Source organism: Ipomoea triloba, chromosome 12 (genome assembly GCF_003576645.1).
Source record: "Ipomoea triloba cultivar NCNSP0323 chromosome 12, ASM357664v1".
NCBI classification, from domain to species: Eukaryota; Viridiplantae; Streptophyta; class Magnoliopsida; order Solanales; family Convolvulaceae; genus Ipomoea; species Ipomoea triloba.
In genome coordinates this window covers 24,817,350-24,835,215 of record NC_044927.1, presented here as the reverse complement: position 1 = coordinate 24,835,215, position 17,866 = coordinate 24,817,350, and the positions used below count along the sequence as shown (strand labels likewise).

The window sequence follows — 17,866 nt, the reverse complement described above, 5'->3', positions numbered from 1 at the left end:
ATACTGCCACCTTCCTTAAAATTTTGTAGTATTTTTTTTTAAATACCATTTCCATTGTATTTTAAAAAAAAAAAAATACATAAATGAAATGGATAAACCCAGGGTAATTTGGTCCATGCAGAAAACATTGACTAGTCGCATAACGCTGTATACGTGCTGACCAGACAGCAGTAATTAAGGAGCATGTCTGATGATTTCTCATTTTTCTCCTTTACCCCCCTCCCCCTCCCAAAACCTCAATAATAAGTAGTCATTCACCTTCTTCCCCTTTCTACCCAAATAACACAAAGACTAAACCCCTTTTCACACTCTCCCCAGCTTCTTGATCATGGATTTCAGTCGCACAATTACTCTTGCTCTCTTCTTGGCTGCTTCCACTCTCGCCGTCCAAGCCAGAATTCCCGGCGTTTATCAAGGCGGCGCGTGGCAAACCGCCCATGCTACGTTCTACGGCGGCAGCGACGCCTCCGGCACTATGGGTACGGTACTGCCACATTTTACATCCTTTTTAGTGACAAACAAAACTCACAATCATTACCCAAGAGTATGCATTAAGTAAATTCTGTCTAGTGACTCTAATGTTGTCTAACTAACTTAGCTGGTGTTACTGCTGCATTTTACTTAGTTTTAACGTAGGAATGATATGTTGTGGGAATTTAAGGAGATTAAATTAATTATGGGTTTTAATTGTTTTTTGAAAGTGGGTTCTAATTGTTGTTTGAATTGAATTGAAATAGGCGGTGCTTGTGGGTATGGGAATCTGTATAGCGCAGGGTACGGGGTGAACACGGCGGCGCTGAGCACGGCGCTGTTTAACAATGGGTTCAGTTGCGGAGCTTGCTTTGAGATAAAGTGCGACAACGAGGCGGGGTCGACGTGCCACCCTGGGCGCCCCTCCATTCTCATCACCGCCACCAACTTCTGCCCGCCCAACTACGCCTTGCCCAACGACCACGGCGGCTGGTGCAACCCTCCCCGCCCCCACTTCGACCTCTCCATGCCCATGTTCCTCAAGATCGCCGACTACCAAGCCGGCATTGTCCCCGTCACTTATCGCCGGTCAGCCCCCCATTCACTTTTTCTTTTTCTTTTGATAATTAATTAATTAAAATATTTTGTTTAATGTAAGCATGAGTAGCATTACACTACAATAGTAATGTTTGGTAAATAGTTATTGGCTGATAGTTATTAGCTGATTGAGTTAGTGAATTTGATTACTTGATAGTATTAGCTAATTGTAGAGAGATGTTTGGTAGATTAGTTGTTAGTTGATAATTAATTATCTAAAAAACTTCTTTGAGCAGTTTTTTTATTTTAACTTTTTGGAGCAATAAACTATTATAAAAAGTTAATTAACCAACCACTCATATTTGTTATTTAACCAAGTCAAACAAATAATAGTGGTCAATAACTATTTTACCAAACTGAGCTTATAACTCAGTTAAAATATTAAACAGTGTTTCCAAGGCATTTGTCTAGTGTACAACAAATTTAACTTAAAACATGTTTTCGGGTGGGGTTTGGAACTTTGAGTTGTGCTCTTTTTGCTCAAAAGTATATATCTTTGTTAACAGTATTCTATTTGTGATCTAGTCTTTAGCTTGACTTAACTGTAGGCTATTCATCTAAAGTGTAATCTATATCGTTATTTGATATTGAGTGTTGAGTTTCGCAGTTAAATTTTTCAATTTATCTTCTCGTAATTCTGATGGTGGATTTATAGAGGTTATAACCGGGAGAAACGGAAGAATATAGGTATAAATAAATAAAAATAAAAAGGAGCTTAGGAAATGATATGTGGATTAAGTATGTCTAGTTGTAACGCACAAAATGATTGTACTCTTGGACTTTCATTAATCCTAGCAGTAGCAACGTGCCAACGTTGTACACCTCAGTCTTGTGAACCCTGCCTGATCTAAGATTGATTCACTGCATCTCTCCACAATCTGAGCCGTTCGTAGCCATTAAAGAAGAATCATAGACTTTTTTCACACTCCCATGTGCATGTAATTTCCACTGTCTGATCTTTTTTGACATTTTATCACAAAAGTGGGTCCCAAATCTCTACGTACAAGATTTTACGTATCCAATATTAAACTCTCTCCATGCACCGTCACCTAATCTATCGATGTTGTACACTATGCTTGGCTTTTCTTCTTGTTTTATCATTTCACTTTGGTATTTGTTTATTGTCAATATTACCCTCGATTAAATTTACAATTTTGTCCAGCGTGCCTTGCCGTAAGCCTGGAGGGATCAGATTCACGATCAACGGCCACCGTTTCTTTAACTTGGTGTTGGTGACTAACGTGGCGGGCGCAGGGGATGTTGTTAAGGTGATGATAAAAGGATCAAGAACTAATTGGATACCGTTGAGTCGTAACTGGGGGCAAAATTGGCAAACTAACGCGATGCTCGTGGGACAACCGCTATCCTTTAGAGTCAAAAGCAGTGATCATCGCACTTCCACTTCGTGGAACATTGCTCCTTCTAATTGGCAGTTCGGTCAAACTTTTGTTGGCAAGAATTTCAAAATCTAATTTTAATCCCCAAAAATTTATATCAAAAAGAGGAAAAAGGAATTGAAGAACTTGACCAGTGCCCTTTTCATCGCATTGCTTTTAATTCTAATCTCTTTTTATTTTCTAGATTTTCGAGCCCCTCAATGCAAAAGTGAGGGATGGTAAGTGTGAAAATTGAGAGTTTTTTAGTGGGAAATTAGAATAGGAGAAAATTTAGGAGGCTTGTCTGAACATTTCGACTACTGATTGTAATATATTTGACTATTTGAGTGCTTGGAGAAAGTGCAGCATTATGGAGCCACAGCTTGTTTATTATGCCAAGTTATATATATATATATATACACACACACATAGATATAAAGTAACCGAAAGATATAATTGAGTGAGTGAAGCATAATTCTCATATCAGAATGACACAAATTCAATTATTGTCAACATCCACTCAGTCAAACCCATGAACAGGATTCTCCTAATATGATTTACATCTTATGTATGATGTTACTCAACAAAATTAATGTTGTTCATAAATCTGTTGAAGTTGCCTTCATAAAAATTCAAAAACCACTCTAGAAATACAAACTTTATACTCTGCATTATTCTCTAGTATTATCTGAAATAATCAGAGTGGCAAATCCAAGATGGATAGACAGTTTCAGTTCTTCTCCACACTATCTGATTTTTGAGACTTAGGATCAGGGCATGACACACAAGCTGTTGGAGGGGGCAAGTCGTTGGAAACAGTGATTCGAAAAGTTTGCTGCTTCTCCTCGTTTCCAGGGACGTGGAGGAGAGCTTCCATGATGAGGATTTCCCAGTCACGGGGCCGTAAGAATGACATCCATGTATCATCTGTTCCACATCAAAGCAATGGCTCACATGAAGCACATGAAGAAGTAAGAAATGCAGAACCAATACGCAGAAAGGACAACAAATTTGGACTTGACCAAAAAGACATCTCGGTTTTTCTCAGTTTCAACACTGCAATGATAGTAATCTTGTTACTCAAGTGTAATGAGTACTGCCATTGACTAGAAGTAACAGTTAATCTTAGAATCCCGCCAAGGACCTTATGGTCACGACTCACGAGACTGTTTAATACTCATTCCTTGTATGGTTCAAATTTCAATTTCAACTTTCATAGCATTGTTGGTAATTTCATGTATGAATTAATCTTGGAATACCAGACAATACGAGTCTAATTTAAGCATTTACCACTTTGCTCGACCATAAATTTGATATTCCTCGGTCCTTACTACTCACTCATTAGTGTGTGTGTGTGTCTATGTTTATATTGGATTTCCCCTTAGTTGATGGCTAAATAGTTATACCAAACATCTAAACAGACTACGCTCAAGGGGTCAAAGATTATAGGAAACAAGCCAACATCTCACGGAGAAATGAGATTAATTCGGAAAGAAAAAAACAAAAAATATATGTAGAATCAGCACTCACCTCCATTACGAACTGCCTTCAACTGAAAGATCCCGGAGCCCTGTGGTCCTGAAACAGGAAATGTGCACGATACAGACTGCCTTTGGTGAGCTACTCCTAGTGACGCATTATACCAAGGTCCTCTAATGATGGGCTCTCCTATAGCTTCTATTATGGCCTTGTTCTTACTGGCCTTCTCTAAGGCCTTGCTGAAAGAGAAACAACACAGAATGTAGTCACAGAAACCCAACTCAACACAAATCTAAACAGAAGCCAAGGATGCAGCTGCCACTGAAAATGAAACAAAGCTGCAGGACATTCATATTTCCTAGAGGCTTCTGGTTAACTAATATTAGAGAATTCAGAAACCTTCATCTTATCTTTCATCCTGTCATATGTTAATAATGTGAGGATCATAAAATTTTATTCTTTTCGATTGACGAGGGAAACCTGCAGCCATTACCTAGGGTGTGCACTAGAAAAATCTCATCTTGTGACCTTAGCCGTCAAAGGACCACAAGTAAAACAGGTTGTTCATAACTAACCGATTCAAATAAAGAAAGTCAATAGGTCGCTGCTATTAGGAGTCGAATTTGTAACCTTGTGGTTATCCATCAACAGTCTGACCAAATTGGTTGGGGCAATGGGGTTGCCCTAGGATCATATGATTTTTTTATATTTTTCTTTCATCAAATCAGCATAAAAGGTAGAATAGTTAAACAAACAGCTCAATCTGTCATATGTTCATAATGTGAGGATCATAAGGTTTTTCTTTCATTAAATAAACATAAAAGATGAACATTTAAACAAACAGCTTCAAGAATCACATAAACAAGGAAACAAACGTATTTCAAAAAAAAAAAAAAAAATCGTTTACCTGCTACAGCTGTGATATATAGAGAGATCATCGAGGGCGCTAAGAGCAACACCTCCTGTTACGCAGATCAATGTTCCTGATACTATCCTCCGCCCCCACGTTTTTGCCCGGCTTTCCTCTACCTCGCTCGTTGTCGAACTAAACATTAAGGATTTTAAAAACATCAAACGAAATTGGAAAATTCGGCACAACAATTAAAGAAGCATTAGTTCAATAAAATGATAATTTTCTTACGGACTGCGCTTCAAGAACGAGAGGAACCTTCTTCCTAACATTGTTAATTGTTATGGATCCTCTATCCTGTCGTTGTTTATCCTAAAACCCTAAACCGTCAACTGAAGCGGATGCTGAGATTTTGGGGGAAAATGTACGACGTCGTTTTGTAATTTTTTTTTTTGGTAAATCGTTTTGTAAAATCTTAAGAAAGAAAATCACATGTCTGCTTTATAAACAAGTCCTTTAACTTACCTGTATGGGCAGATGAGTTAGTTCTTAAAGAGCAGATTGTGAGTAAAGACAGATGATTAAGATTAAGGTTTGGTAACCGTACTTACTAATTTTACCTCTCCATTATCATGTCAGGTTATAGGGCAACAAAATTTTTCCTTGAAAACTGTAGAAACATATATGAATTTGATCCAAACATTGATTAGTCTAATAGGTGAGAAATTTAGTGGACCGTGAGGGGTTCGATTCTTGTCATGAAAAGTCCTTGTGCACAAAAAGTCTATAATATGAGAAGCCTAATAGAGAGTTCGATTCCAACCACAAACATTGGAGTCCTTGTGCACAAAAGTGTACAGTTTAATATTGAGTCTCAGTTTACCTTTTCATGAGCCTGGTTCGATTATAGAAAGCATACATATATGTGTTTATCCAAGAAACAAAGGACTATTTTACGTTAATGTTTGAAGAAAACATCGAACTCTTTTTCTTTTCTTTTTTTTTTTTTCTTTTTTTTGGTGTGCACAAAATACAGCAAAGAACTGTACAAAACTAAGGGTAGATTAGTCTAACACAGGTCCAAGATCCTGAAATGATAAACTCTGGGTATGTTCTTCTCTGAAAGCTAATGTATACAGTATAATAAGATAAGCTGATTCTTCAGTGTTCATGCAACAATGGCAGAAGCAGAGGGAGTTGCACAAGCGGCATTGTTTCCTCTTGAAGCTTCTTCAATGGCGCAGGATCTCTGAGGGTTCTCGATCGCTTCCTGTTTGAGATTCTCCGTGCTGCCATTCGAGTCTTCATTGTTTCTACTTGAAGCTTCTTCAATGGCGCGGCATCTCTGATGATTCTTGATCGCTTCTTGTTTGAGACTCGCTGTGCTGTCATTTGAGTCTTGAAGCTTTTCAAGCTCTGCTACCACCTCGTTCATGTTGGGCCTTGATTTGGGCTCGGGGGATATGCATTTCACTGCGAGGAGTGCTACTCGGAGCGCTCCACTCAACGAGTACTGCCCTTGGATACGAGGATCCATGACTCGGAGGATTTTGCGGTTGCTGGCGAGGTAAGGCTTAGCCCAGTCGATGAGGTTTTGTTCCCCGTTGGGTCGGTTTTTGTCCACTACTCGACGGCCTGTCAGCATTTCTAGGAGCACGACCCCGAAACTATACACATCGCTGCTGGCAGTCAAGTGACCTATAGAAACAGGCATATGACAATATATAACACCAACCCAGAGTGATACCTAATGCTAAGTAAAGCTTTTGACAGTTGATAATTCGATTACTTTGGCGGTTGGCCTAACAAGTGATAATGTGTCTAATGTGATATCACTGGTCAGAGATTTCTCGAGCCCGAGCCTGAGCCTGGGCCTCCTGTTCACATGACCAAGACTGCCACCTCTATCACGGGATAGTTAAACAAATGGGAGACGAATTAATTACCTGTGGCCATATACTCGGGAGCTGCATAGCCATATGTACCCATAACTCTCGTAGAGACGTGACTTTCTCCATCGATAGGCCCATCCTTGGCCAATCCAAAATCAGAAAGTTTTGCGTTGTAGTTCTGGCAATTCATGGTAGAGAGTCGGTCAGTAATAGAACCTGTCTAAAAGTGTAGTGCCTTAAGGACGATTGAAATTCAATGGTAAAAAGAATTTTACATACAGAGTCAATCAAAACATTAGACGATTTGAAATCACGATATATAACTTTTGCCTCTGGGCCGTGAAGATATGCAAGTCCCTTGGCTGCACCGAGAGCAACCTTCATTCTAAGATTCCAAGATAGCGGTTGAAAGTAAGAACTCCCTGTTCCAAATACACTGATTAGATGAATAATGGAGTTCTATACGAGAATTAAATAGTTGGAATTCCCGGGATGGGAAGGGAAGCCGAAACTCACTTCTGAATAGATGATTTTCCAAACTTCCCCGAGGCATGAACTCATACACCAGAATTCGGTGGTCATCCTCTAAGCAGTAACCTATCAACTTTACGAGATTGGGATGGGATAGCTGCCCGAGGTAAGTAATCTCTGTCTGTTCAACACACGGAAAGAAAATCAAAACAGATAACCAGATTGATCTCATGCCTTGGCAGCAGTTTGGAACGCCACAAGCTAAACATGAGATTCAAGATTATCAGATTGATTTCATATCTTGGTCGTGCACTCACCAGCCATTCCTTGTGACCTTGAAGGCCTTCTTGATTCAGTCTCTTCGCAGCTATTATCAATCCAGTCCCGGGCCTGGCTGCCTTGAACGTATTCTCGTCAATCCATCCCTTGAAGACACAACCGAAACCTCCTTCACCCAACACACTATCAGGCCGGAAGTTTCTGGTGGCTATTTTGAGTTCGTTAAAAGTAAAGTTCTTAAGATTCGACGACTCCAGAATATCACTCTCATGCCGAGGGGTCATTGGTGCCGAGGCAAATGAAAGTTTTTTGCTCAACTCTCTAGCTCCTGTACACATACCAAAACACTTAAAACATATACATTTCGAGTAAAATATGTCCACAGTAGGGCAAAGATCAGACTAGAAATCAAACCAAATCCAACATATTTTGCACTTCAATCATCATGGTTGCAAATTTGAGATCAAAATTAAGGAAATTAGCTGTTTTCCAGGTTAAATTTCCTGTTCAAACATTTCCATTTTTAGATGGAACAACAACCTTCCAAGTGCCAAACATGATTGCAGAGCATTACATTGACCATATCTCTAACATTATCTGACATAAAAACATCATATGTTTCCCCAAACACTATTTAGTGAATTTTTATTTTTTATTAAAAAAAAACAGTTTTTTCATCAAACCCAATTCACTTCTTCAGGGAATGAACACAAAACTGTATATACAACTATGCAAATGGTGGCTTATTATAAGGAGCTATTATTATTATTATTATTATTATTATTATTATACTGCAAAGAGGATCAATGGGTAAAAAGCAGCTTTACTGAAAGATTCCACAAGAATAAAGATAGAATGTTAAAATAAGGGAGAAATTACCAGCATGGAGAGGGCTCTCTGCCTTAATTCTGACACTGAAACAAGAACCCATGAATTTGACCAATCTCTCTTCTGATTCTCCTTCCTCCAAGAAAAGAGCTTTGTTTGGCTTCTTAAACCCTTGGAAAATAGCAGTGGTTCTTGAATGATTCTAAGATAATTGTCTAATAAACCGACCCACAACAACCAAACCAGATCAGAACACAAAGATGTGAACATTTTGAATATTTGTCATTTGTTTGGTTTGTCTTTCACGAGAACCTCTCTCCTCTTCCAGAACCTCACCAAGGGCCAAAACCCTAACGCTTCTTTGACTTGTCCTCCCTCGTTTATTCAGTCTGGTCTTCTTCTGCCACCCTCATTTTCTTGTTCACACGCCTCACCACTCACCATTAAACCCGCGGTTAGAAGCTTTCCTAACATTTAAAATTTGGAATTGAATTAGGTTTCTTTTATGTAAACAAATTTAGAGTACAATCTAGTGTTAGAGTCTTAAAATTATATTTACTCGATTTATCTTCCAGAAATTAAAGATTTATGGTCAAGTCCAATCAAAGATTCTAAATTATTTATTAAAAAAAACATTTGATAAATGTACGTGAAAGAGTAAATAAAAACATATATAAAAGACACTAAAAAATAAAAAGTTTAAAATGCTCAGGTAGTAATTGTGAAATTTTCTCGACCACCTAAACAAAAAATTAAACTTCAATTCATAAAGTCAACTTGTTTTATCACATTTTAATAGAGGACGTTAATTGCGAGATATACCAATAATCATTTTTCGGAGTGATTGTATACTAATGTCTAATTGTCTGTGGTGGACTTGCGGCAAAGACGTACATTCATGTAGAGTACATAAATACCAGTTGCATATATTTTATAGCTAGCCATGAAGATGTTATTGACGATGAAAATTATTGGCTAATCCCAATTCAGAAAATTACTAAATTTAAAAATATGTAATTAGACCACTAAACAAGTAAAAACTGTATGTGTAATTTTTATTTTTTATATTTTTATAAGTTACTATAAAGTTTTAGGTAAAAATTACTTACTTATTACTTATATGATAATTTAGGTTGTATAAGTGACAACCATGATGATTGTTGCCTCTTTCGTTGGATGTTCTCATATGGATAAGTCAACTGGTCATAGATTAGAAATTTGTCACAAGAAACAAAAGTTGATTGTGGGTTCTCACATGAATAGTTCAACTGGTCACAGAAGTTGTAAGTTCTCACATGAATTTGTCACAAGAAACAAAGGACATAGAGGGGATGGGTGTGAGAGGTTTGACTGAGGCTCAAACCAATGATTTTCCATTTATGAAAGTCACCTTATGCTGTTGGACCACAAGGTCTTTGGCGTGTAAACTTTTATTTAAACAATCAAGTAATCAATTTTTTACTCTGATCTTGATAGTAACATATGAAAAATGAAAATTGTAGTTTTTTACTTGAACAACATAATTGTACAAACTACAAAAATTCAGCAACTCATTAAATAAATATTTCAAAATTATTTATTATTGAATTGAATGCATGTTTAGCAATGGAGAGACATGCAAACATAATATGCAACTTGCTTCAAATTGTCATCATCAAACATTAATTCTGGTGGGGTTCATTGGTACCAAACCAAATGGGAACCAATGACCTTTTTAACTTCACATTGGATAGCAACTTAGCAAGAGTCAACCCAAACCTCTAGAACACAACCAATTAATTGCTTTTAGATTACTAAAAGATGTTTTTTGGAGTGGAATTTTTTAGTTGATTAGGAAAACTCGCAATTGATATACTAATTATGTGTATTAGATAAATCATACTTTTATGTAATAGTCTGTAAATCACACAGGAGAGATAAATCGCACTAAAGACTTTGTGCAAGTAACTAACTCAATTGAGAAAGTGTTATCAATTAAAAATCAAACTTGTGAAATTTTGATATAAGAATCATGTTTCATGCACTCAGATAGACATTTATTTAAAAATTTTGAAATGGAAATTTGCATCATAGTTTGGGGGATCACACCTAATATTCTACTCATGGTAAATAAAATGATTACTTAGGGTTCTCTATTAATGCATTGTACCTAATTGGAAAGGGAAAGCTGCTTACTTTAAAAAACTTTCTTGTAATGATTTTGAACCAAATAATTAGAGGTGTAACTAATTTTTGATTTTTTTTTTAAATCATGTCAAAAGTGAATATAGAATTTTCTTAAAGTGTTGATTAAGTATCTTTTGTTACATGTACAAATTAAATGGTAAAATCACACATGCATGATATGTCTAGTTACACATGAGGTACTATAAATATAAGTGTTGACAATACTCATACTATCAATGCATATAGCATTCATGGTTTTTCATAACACAAACAGACATCGGTATTGATTGATATTGTAAATTTTTTTAATGTGAGATTACTTATTTAAGTTATAAATTTTGTTTATATATAATGACAAAATAATGAGATCCAACAAAAAGAAATGTTTCAACATATAAATTAGTAAATAGATGTCAAACTTTGTAATCAAGTGATATCCACCTGTGACCTTATTAGATTGAGAGATTGAGAGGTTAAGAAGAAAGTATTGGTTCCAAAACAAAATTTCGTACTTCATCTTTAATTTGTTCACCTATATTTCCGTAGCTTGTTTGGAATCTAATCCCACATTTCAAACCAAAATGATATATATGGAGAAAGTTGACACGGGGAAGGTCGTTCTTCATTTACTTTAAACAGTCGGATTGGCAACGTATCCTTGATTCAATTCAACTCTCCACCTACCAAAGCTAAAAATCAAATGTCAAAATATACCGTCCATAATGGGTAGTCGAGTGGGTATAACATAATTCTCATATTAATCACGAGTTTAATTTCTGTCGACGCTCTCTTGGTTGAGTCTGTTACATTGCATATTTTTAGTGTGATTTACCTGTCTCATTAATCTGCCGAGTGACTACCCCGAATCACAAAACCATCATCTCCTATGTAGTTTGTAGAATATTACACATGAGCAGTATTTACTCAACGTATACCTTCAGTATCGACGTCATGCTTTGCGCTTTATAAATTGTACTATTTATTTTATAAAAAATCAATAGACAATTTTTATAATTTTCAAAAATATAACATATGATATGGAAAAAGAAAACAGAATATGCAGAACCAAAAAGAAAAAAAAAAGAAGAAGAAGATCATAAACACGATATTAATAACATTATTAGGAGTAGATTATATATTCATTTAGAAATGAAAGTCATATGTGATGACTTTTTTTTTTTTTGATAATTAATTAATTATATTAAAATTGCTGGCTAGTCATATTAATGCCGCCAACTTGGAAATAGCAGTGGGCACCCCAGTCCCCACTTGGAAATATCTAGAAGCAACAATTAAGAGCACACCATCCTCTCAAGTCTAAACAATAAATACTTCATGCAGTCTCGAAAAGTGTAATCGAATGATAGTTTCGAAAATAACAGTCGAGTAAATAGAATAAATTTTTGTTTTTTGGGTAAAAAATAAATTATATTAAATTATATTTCGAGTTGACGTATATAAACAGGTAAAAGAAGAAGAAGAAAATCATCATATGCATCGGCCCAATTAAAAGTTAATTTAACAAAGCCTTCTTTCAGAGGTGGGCCCAGACCAAGCCAACAAAACAAACGGGCCGTTTGGAAGTTAGTTTATCGAAGCCTACACATAGAAAACGGACCCGGCCCGGCCAAAAATCACGCCCACCGTGGGGCTCGAACCCACGACCACAAGGTTAAGAGCCTTGCGCTCTACCGACTGAGCTAGACGGGCTTTGTGTTTGCTTATCCACAAAAGTTTTAGAGTGGTTGACTTGAGTAACGACCTTTCAGAGTGGTATCGCAACTGCTAAACCTCCTCGTTATGATCGTTCAGTTAGGCGATCCACTTAATTCTCAACGCCCAAAATCATGGATGCAATCTGGACAGCATTCGAGCTGCTGCTCGTCTTAGCATTATTTGTTGCATTTGGATTAGCAGCCGCGATCGTTTTCGAAACATTCAGAAGAAGATTCAATCACACGTGCGCTTTCTGTAAACCCTAATTTTGCATTCAATTTTTGTTTAGATTTCTCTCTGTCATATGAATCTCGACTTGCAGTCATCTTGATGCTCCTCCTGTGTTCGAAGATCCAAATTCTTTGAAACCGGTTAGTATTCTTTATATGCTCGGAAGACCTTTTTAATCTGTTTGAGAGATTTGGATGAATGAGTTTTCTGATAGGTTAGGTGAACTATGCCATGTCAATCTGGATAACTTTTTTTTCAACTGGATAGAAACGCCAAGAAAAATTTGCAAACTGCCTAATCGGAGTGCTTTCTGAGGATAATGATTGAGCTGAAACCATAGCTATATAGGAAAGAATAATAGGGATATATATGTTGTTTGCTGTCCTGAGGTCAAGGTGTTTCTTAACTTGATAGTTTTCATGACAGTAACTATGGAAATGAAATATGGAACTTAAGTTTGGAGGATGGACTGATGCATCCTGGATGTAGAGTTGCATATGGAGCATATTCTTAAATTTCTTGTATTCAGTTCAAAATTCAAATTATAATAGACTGTGTTCTAATTAAAACTAATCATATAAGCATTTATTGCAGGTCCGCTGTCCACATATCGTTGATGATCCTGCCGAAAAGTATTTGTCATTGATAATTCCTGCTTACAATGAAGAGAATAGGCTTCCTGGGGCTCTTGATGAAACACTGAAGTAAGTATGTAAACCCTGCCTACTAAAGAGAGCCAGTGCCTTATGAATGACATTTCATATGCTTTCAATCAATTAATGTGTTTCTTAGGTGTTGAATATTGTTCAATAACTATCTTGAAAGAACGTTAAAGCATTACAGGTGAACTAATCATATCTAAAAACATAATGTTTTTTGGATTTTATTTTCAGTTATCTTCAGCAGCGAGCTGCTAAGGACAAATCATTTACATATGAGGTATAGTTACAAATAAAATGTGGTCTATTTTGCTTTCATTTAAATGCATAATGTGAACTAACTATAGAAGGGTCATGATACAAGTAACATTCAGTTATTTTCATCCTTTCCATGTCTTCCTCAATCCTCTAAGGAATGAAAATGGCATAATAAGGCTACACCTCTTCCAGCGTAAGATGTATGGGTAGTGATATTTTTTATTTTTTATTTTTTATTTTTTTAAAATTGCCATAAAATCTGTGATTGATATAGTTGAGAGGGCAAAGTATTACTTAAAGGACATATTTAGAGATGGAAATGACTGAAGCAAATGTGTCTGTGGACTTTTGCCAGTGACTCAAGTTGGCTGATTAAATTGTCAATAAACAAAAGAAATGTTCAGTTAACATTTAATTTGGTTCTGTTTTTTTCCTTTTCTCTGGGGTGTGGGATAGTCGGTCTTCATTTTTTGTATTCTTTGAACTTGAAGGCTGCCCAATGAAGAGATTTTTAACTCTTGCTTTGGGAGAGGGAGAATTTAAAATAGAGAGTGACAAGAAAAAAAGGATTCAAGATCTTGCCAAAGAAAGAAAATAATTACTCCTAAGAAGACCTCGTTCTCATGACATTCGCCTTTCTTTTTGGAAGAGAGGATATGCTGATAGGGGTAGCAATATCTGGGATCTGCTCATGCTTTGTTTTTTCTAGAAATTTAATTGATTAATACATGAACAGGTGATTATAATTGATGATGGAAGTGCTGATGGAACAAGAAGAGTAGCTTTTGAATATGTGAAGAGGCACACAGTTGAAAATGTGAGAGTCATTCTATTGGGATGCAATCATGGAAAGGGGGAAGCCATAAGAAAAGTGAGCCAATCTTTGCATGTTTTCATTTTTTATTTTGCTCATTCAGAAAAGTTTCTTCTGATATGGAAAATGAAAGTCTTTATCTCTTACAATTTATTAAAGACAGTTGCTTCTGTGAAAACAGGGAATGCTTCACTCACGTGGTGCGCTGCTTCTAATGCTTGATGCTGATGGGGCTACAAAGATAGATGATCTAGAAAAGTTAGAAAATCAGGTTGGTGACCTTTTATTTTTTATTGGTAGCCTAGATAAGTTCACCCTTTTTGTATACTATTTGTTAGAAATATGATGTAATGGTTTGCAAGTCAGATTCTTGCAGTTGCTAGAAAGGAACATCAGTTTGGAGATTCTGCTGCTAGTGATTCGTCATTAAGAATTTCAGATGTCTCAGTGGCTGCATTTGGTTCTCGGGCACATCTCGAGGAGAAGGCTCTTGCAACGGTTGAGTTTATTAATTTCTTGCACTAATCATTTTGAGTTTATTAATCTTTTCGTGACTTTCCTCTTCTTCTCTTTTGTTTTATTTTGTATTTTTTGTATGTGGTTTCAAATTACTGAAATTTTTTGTGCTATATTTCAGAGGAAGTGGTACCGGAATTTCTTAATGAAAGGTTTCCATATTGTAGTTCTCTTAGCTGCTGGACCTGGAATCCGTGATACTCAGGTATCTTGTACTCTACAAATAGTTCTATGCCTTTCCGCTAATACCCCTCTCACACTAGTGGGTATATTCTGGCTTCTCACTTAACTTAGTTGAAACTACTTAATTTCAGTGTGGGTTCAAGATGTTTACCAGAGCTGCTGCCAGGAAACTTTTCCTAAACATCCGCTTGAAAAGGTATTTTCTTAATAAAGTTTGTGATATTGACATTTTCTTTCAATGGGGTTGCTTTTTCTTCCCTCAAATTTTCTCTTCCTCTTCCCCTTCCCCTTTCTCCCCCCTGCTTTTCATCTCTTATAATTTGATTTTTTATTTTTTATTTTTATTTATTTTTTGTTTTTTTGTAAAGAGTAACTTATCAAACAACCTTTCTCTAGGTGGTGCTTTGATGTTGAACTAGTTTATCTATGCAAATGGTTCCGCGTTCCTGTCATTGAGATGTCCGTAAATTGGACTGAAATCCCCGGCTCAAAGGTTAACCTTTTGAGCATCCCCAATATGTTATGGGAGTTGGCAATCATGTCATTGGGTTATAGAAGTGGCATCTGGGAAATTTACAGTTGAGCTTTTATGTCGCCTCTCCACCAGGTTCGTTTTTAGAGTTTTGTAGTCTTGGAATGACACTGCAGCAGCCAACTGACTGGCAAGGTAGATTCTATTCTGGTAACTGAGTTGGTTCCCGTACGAGCATCATTCAACATTTTCACTGTGTAATTGGTTCATTAGGTCAGAAGAGAAACCAAAGCATTGAGTCTTTGCAATGGTTATAGCGAAACATTTTACAAGTTTGTATTAAATGTCAACAACACAAAACATCAGTGCAATTATAACTAATTTTTTAACCTTGCACAAGGTAAATCTAGTGCAACTTTCATTAGTTAAAATGTTTGACATTTTGATTTATAGGAAAGTTTGCGGCCACTATATGAAGGTTTACTTTGGTGAAACTCTCTTTGTGACTTTGCAATGGATTACAAGGAGATAACTAGCTTAAATTGTCTACTTGTGTATAGTTGACTGGCTTGTGGTTACATTTATTAAAGAAGAAGATTGATATGCTTCTTAAATAGGGGAGAATGTTAAAACATAGTTTTCAAATTATATTTAATAATGGTGATGATGATAACTCTTGGTTGAATGGTGCCCTTAAACTGAAATTTTTTAGCAAATAGTAATTTGCATACATTTGACTCCATGGAATTGATTATTGCTACATTTGGTCCCTTGTAGCCTACCGTTTCTAGAAGAAAACAATGCAAGCAATTGATCAACAATGCAAACATTATATGGTCAGTCCCCAATTATAAAACAAAGATTGAAATTAACATGCCGTGTAAAAATCTTCAAAAAAAAAAAAAAAACATGCCGTGTAAAATAAACCTTTCAAATAACAACATTTACCAAAAGACAAAGCTGCTCGATAGAATTCAATATTCAAATCTCGTGTTACCTGTTGGTAAAATATTTCTGTAGGATTTTGTCATTCGAACCTTTTTTGTCAATAGTTGAAAGGTTCCTAATCCTTCTTCTAACAGAAAAATAATCCAAATTTCTGCCTTATCTTCTCCTTGTTACATACGCAAATCCACTTTACAAAGTAGTTGAGATGTTTCTTTAATGTTGTTAATGGAGTAGTTGTAGTTCCATCTTACGTCAGTAGAGTCAACGTTTTGAACTCCCATGAACTTCCATTTTCAGTTAATCTGTTGGCAGGTATATAATGTAGGCAAAAAGAAAAGAAAACAGACAACCATGGATGCTCCTCTCTTGCATGAATTCAAAAGAAAAGCTTCATTTTTCCTCAGGGAAAAGATCAACACTGCAAGATTAGCCTTAACAGATGTTACCCCTGCAGAGATGTAAGTTCTTCATTAGAGACAAATTTTTTTACTTTTTCTTGTTTTTTTCAGAGTTCATATTTTTGCTGATACGGAAAACATCTGGTGTTGTTTTGATCTTGTGATGGTGATGAAAAGATTGACAGAAGAGGCGACGAATGGGGATTTGGGTGCAGCAAATGTGCAGGTGATGAGACTGATTGCGCGGGCAGCCTTTGAAGTGGATGATTATTGGAGGATTGTTGATATTCTGCACAAGAGGTGTTCTTTAAAATGTTTATGACTAGTCTTTGCTATTAATCTTATTAGTTCATATTCTTTAGAACAACTGTTATTCTTCAACATGCTCATCGAGAGGTTTCTGTTTCTCTCCTCTTCTTGCAAAAATTTGAAGATTTTAATGGTTATGTTTTCTGATTCAGGCTGATGAAGTTTAGCAAAAGGAACTGGAGAGAGTCCTATAAGGCTCTGACATTGTTGGAATATCTTCTCACCCATGGACCAGAAAGTGTTGCAGATGAGTTCCAGAGTGATGAAGAAGTTATTACAGAGATGATCACCTTTCAATATGTTGATGAAAAAGGGTTTGCCAAATAATAAGTTTCAATATTTTGCTGCTTCTTTTTTCTTCTGTCAAAACTGCTAAATACCCTTTTTCTGATTATCTGCAGGTTTAATTGGGGATCAAGTGTTCAGAAGAAATCTGAGAGAGTAATCAGGCTGCTGGAAGACAGATCATATCTCAAGGAAGAGAGAACCAGAGAGCGCAAAGTCACAATCGGGATCAATGGCTTTGGTAGCTTCTGTAAAAACTCGGTTTCTGAGGAAGAAACCATGAAAGATGCCACTTCTGAGAGGTATATGAGGTGCAATTCTCATTTCTGCAAAAACTCGATTTCAGAGGAAGGGAACATGGAGAGCAAAACCATGTTCTTGAACAAGCAAATTCAGAGCCATGGTGAATACCACAAGATAGCATATGAAAATGACCAAAATGGTTGGGGTTTAACCAGTGCAAGAGATCATCATCCATTCTTTGAGAAAGGGAGTCACAGTAGAATCTCCCTGCTTTCCTCCACAACTTAAATCTTGGATGAATTTCGAATTTTGCATTATGGTGAATACAGATGTTTGTAAAACTATGCACTCTTGTAGATTTACAAGTTGCTGAAGGTAAATAGGCTTTGTTTGCAGAAAAACTTTTTACCAATTTTTTTGGGTGA

At 36.3% G+C, this 17,866-nt stretch overlaps 5 protein-coding genes and 1 non-coding gene across 6 annotated transcripts; 3 read left to right on the top strand and 3 right to left on the bottom strand.

Moving 5' to 3' along the window:
* The first annotated feature begins 250 nt into the window (after window positions 1-250).
* LOC115999171 (expansin-A4-like) lies at window positions 251-2,825 on the top strand. Its single transcript, XM_031238966.1, has 3 exons — window positions 251-479; window positions 738-1,059; window positions 2,231-2,825. Exons 1-3 carry the CDS (start codon window positions 329-331, stop codon window positions 2,538-2,540), a joined length of 783 nt encoding a protein of 260 aa, XP_031094826.1. The 5' UTR covers window positions 251-328; the 3' UTR covers window positions 2,541-2,825.
* Window positions 2,826-2,900: 75 nt separating this feature from the next.
* On the bottom strand, window positions 2,901-5,184 carry LOC115999172. Its single transcript, XM_031238967.1, has 4 exons — window positions 5,065-5,184; window positions 4,831-4,968; window positions 3,975-4,162; window positions 2,901-3,371 (listed from the first exon to the last, which is right to left on the bottom strand). Exons 1-4 carry the CDS (start codon window positions 5,103-5,105, stop codon window positions 3,175-3,177), a joined length of 564 nt encoding a protein of 187 aa, XP_031094827.1. The 5' UTR covers window positions 5,106-5,184; the 3' UTR covers window positions 2,901-3,174.
* Window positions 5,185-5,651: 467 nt separating this feature from the next.
* Window positions 5,652-8,691, bottom strand: LOC115999662 (receptor-like cytoplasmic kinase 176). Its single transcript, XM_031239513.1, has 6 exons — window positions 8,295-8,691; window positions 7,454-7,743; window positions 7,182-7,317; window positions 6,945-7,087; window positions 6,720-6,843; window positions 5,652-6,471 (listed from the first exon to the last, which is right to left on the bottom strand). The coding sequence occupies exons 1-6, from the start codon at window positions 8,344-8,346 to the stop codon at window positions 5,942-5,944; spliced, it is 1,275 nt and encodes a 424-aa protein (XP_031095373.1). The 5' UTR covers window positions 8,347-8,691; the 3' UTR covers window positions 5,652-5,941.
* Window positions 8,692-12,046: 3,355 nt separating this feature from the next.
* TRNAK-CUU lies at window positions 12,047-12,119 on the bottom strand. Its single transcript has one exon. It is a non-coding gene; the product is annotated as a tRNA-Lys (tRNA).
* Window positions 12,120-12,158: 39 nt separating this feature from the next.
* LOC116000045 (dolichyl-phosphate beta-glucosyltransferase) lies at window positions 12,159-15,663 on the top strand. The gene is made up of 10 exons (XM_031240048.1): window positions 12,159-12,369; window positions 12,448-12,496; window positions 12,951-13,060; window positions 13,250-13,295; window positions 14,010-14,144; window positions 14,269-14,358; window positions 14,454-14,585; window positions 14,725-14,808; window positions 14,918-14,982; window positions 15,183-15,663. Exons 1-10 carry the CDS (start codon window positions 12,257-12,259, stop codon window positions 15,367-15,369), a joined length of 1,011 nt encoding a protein of 336 aa, XP_031095908.1. The 5' UTR covers window positions 12,159-12,256; the 3' UTR covers window positions 15,370-15,663.
* A 168-nt stretch (window positions 15,664-15,831) lies between these two features.
* Window positions 15,832-17,836, top strand: LOC116000046 (clathrin interactor 1-like). Its single transcript, XM_031240049.1, has 4 exons — window positions 15,832-16,664; window positions 16,782-16,904; window positions 17,066-17,227; window positions 17,315-17,836. Exons 1-4 carry the CDS (start codon window positions 16,486-16,488, stop codon window positions 17,727-17,729), a joined length of 879 nt encoding a protein of 292 aa, XP_031095909.1. The 5' UTR covers window positions 15,832-16,485; the 3' UTR covers window positions 17,730-17,836.
* The last annotated feature ends 30 nt before the right edge of the window (window positions 17,837-17,866 follow it).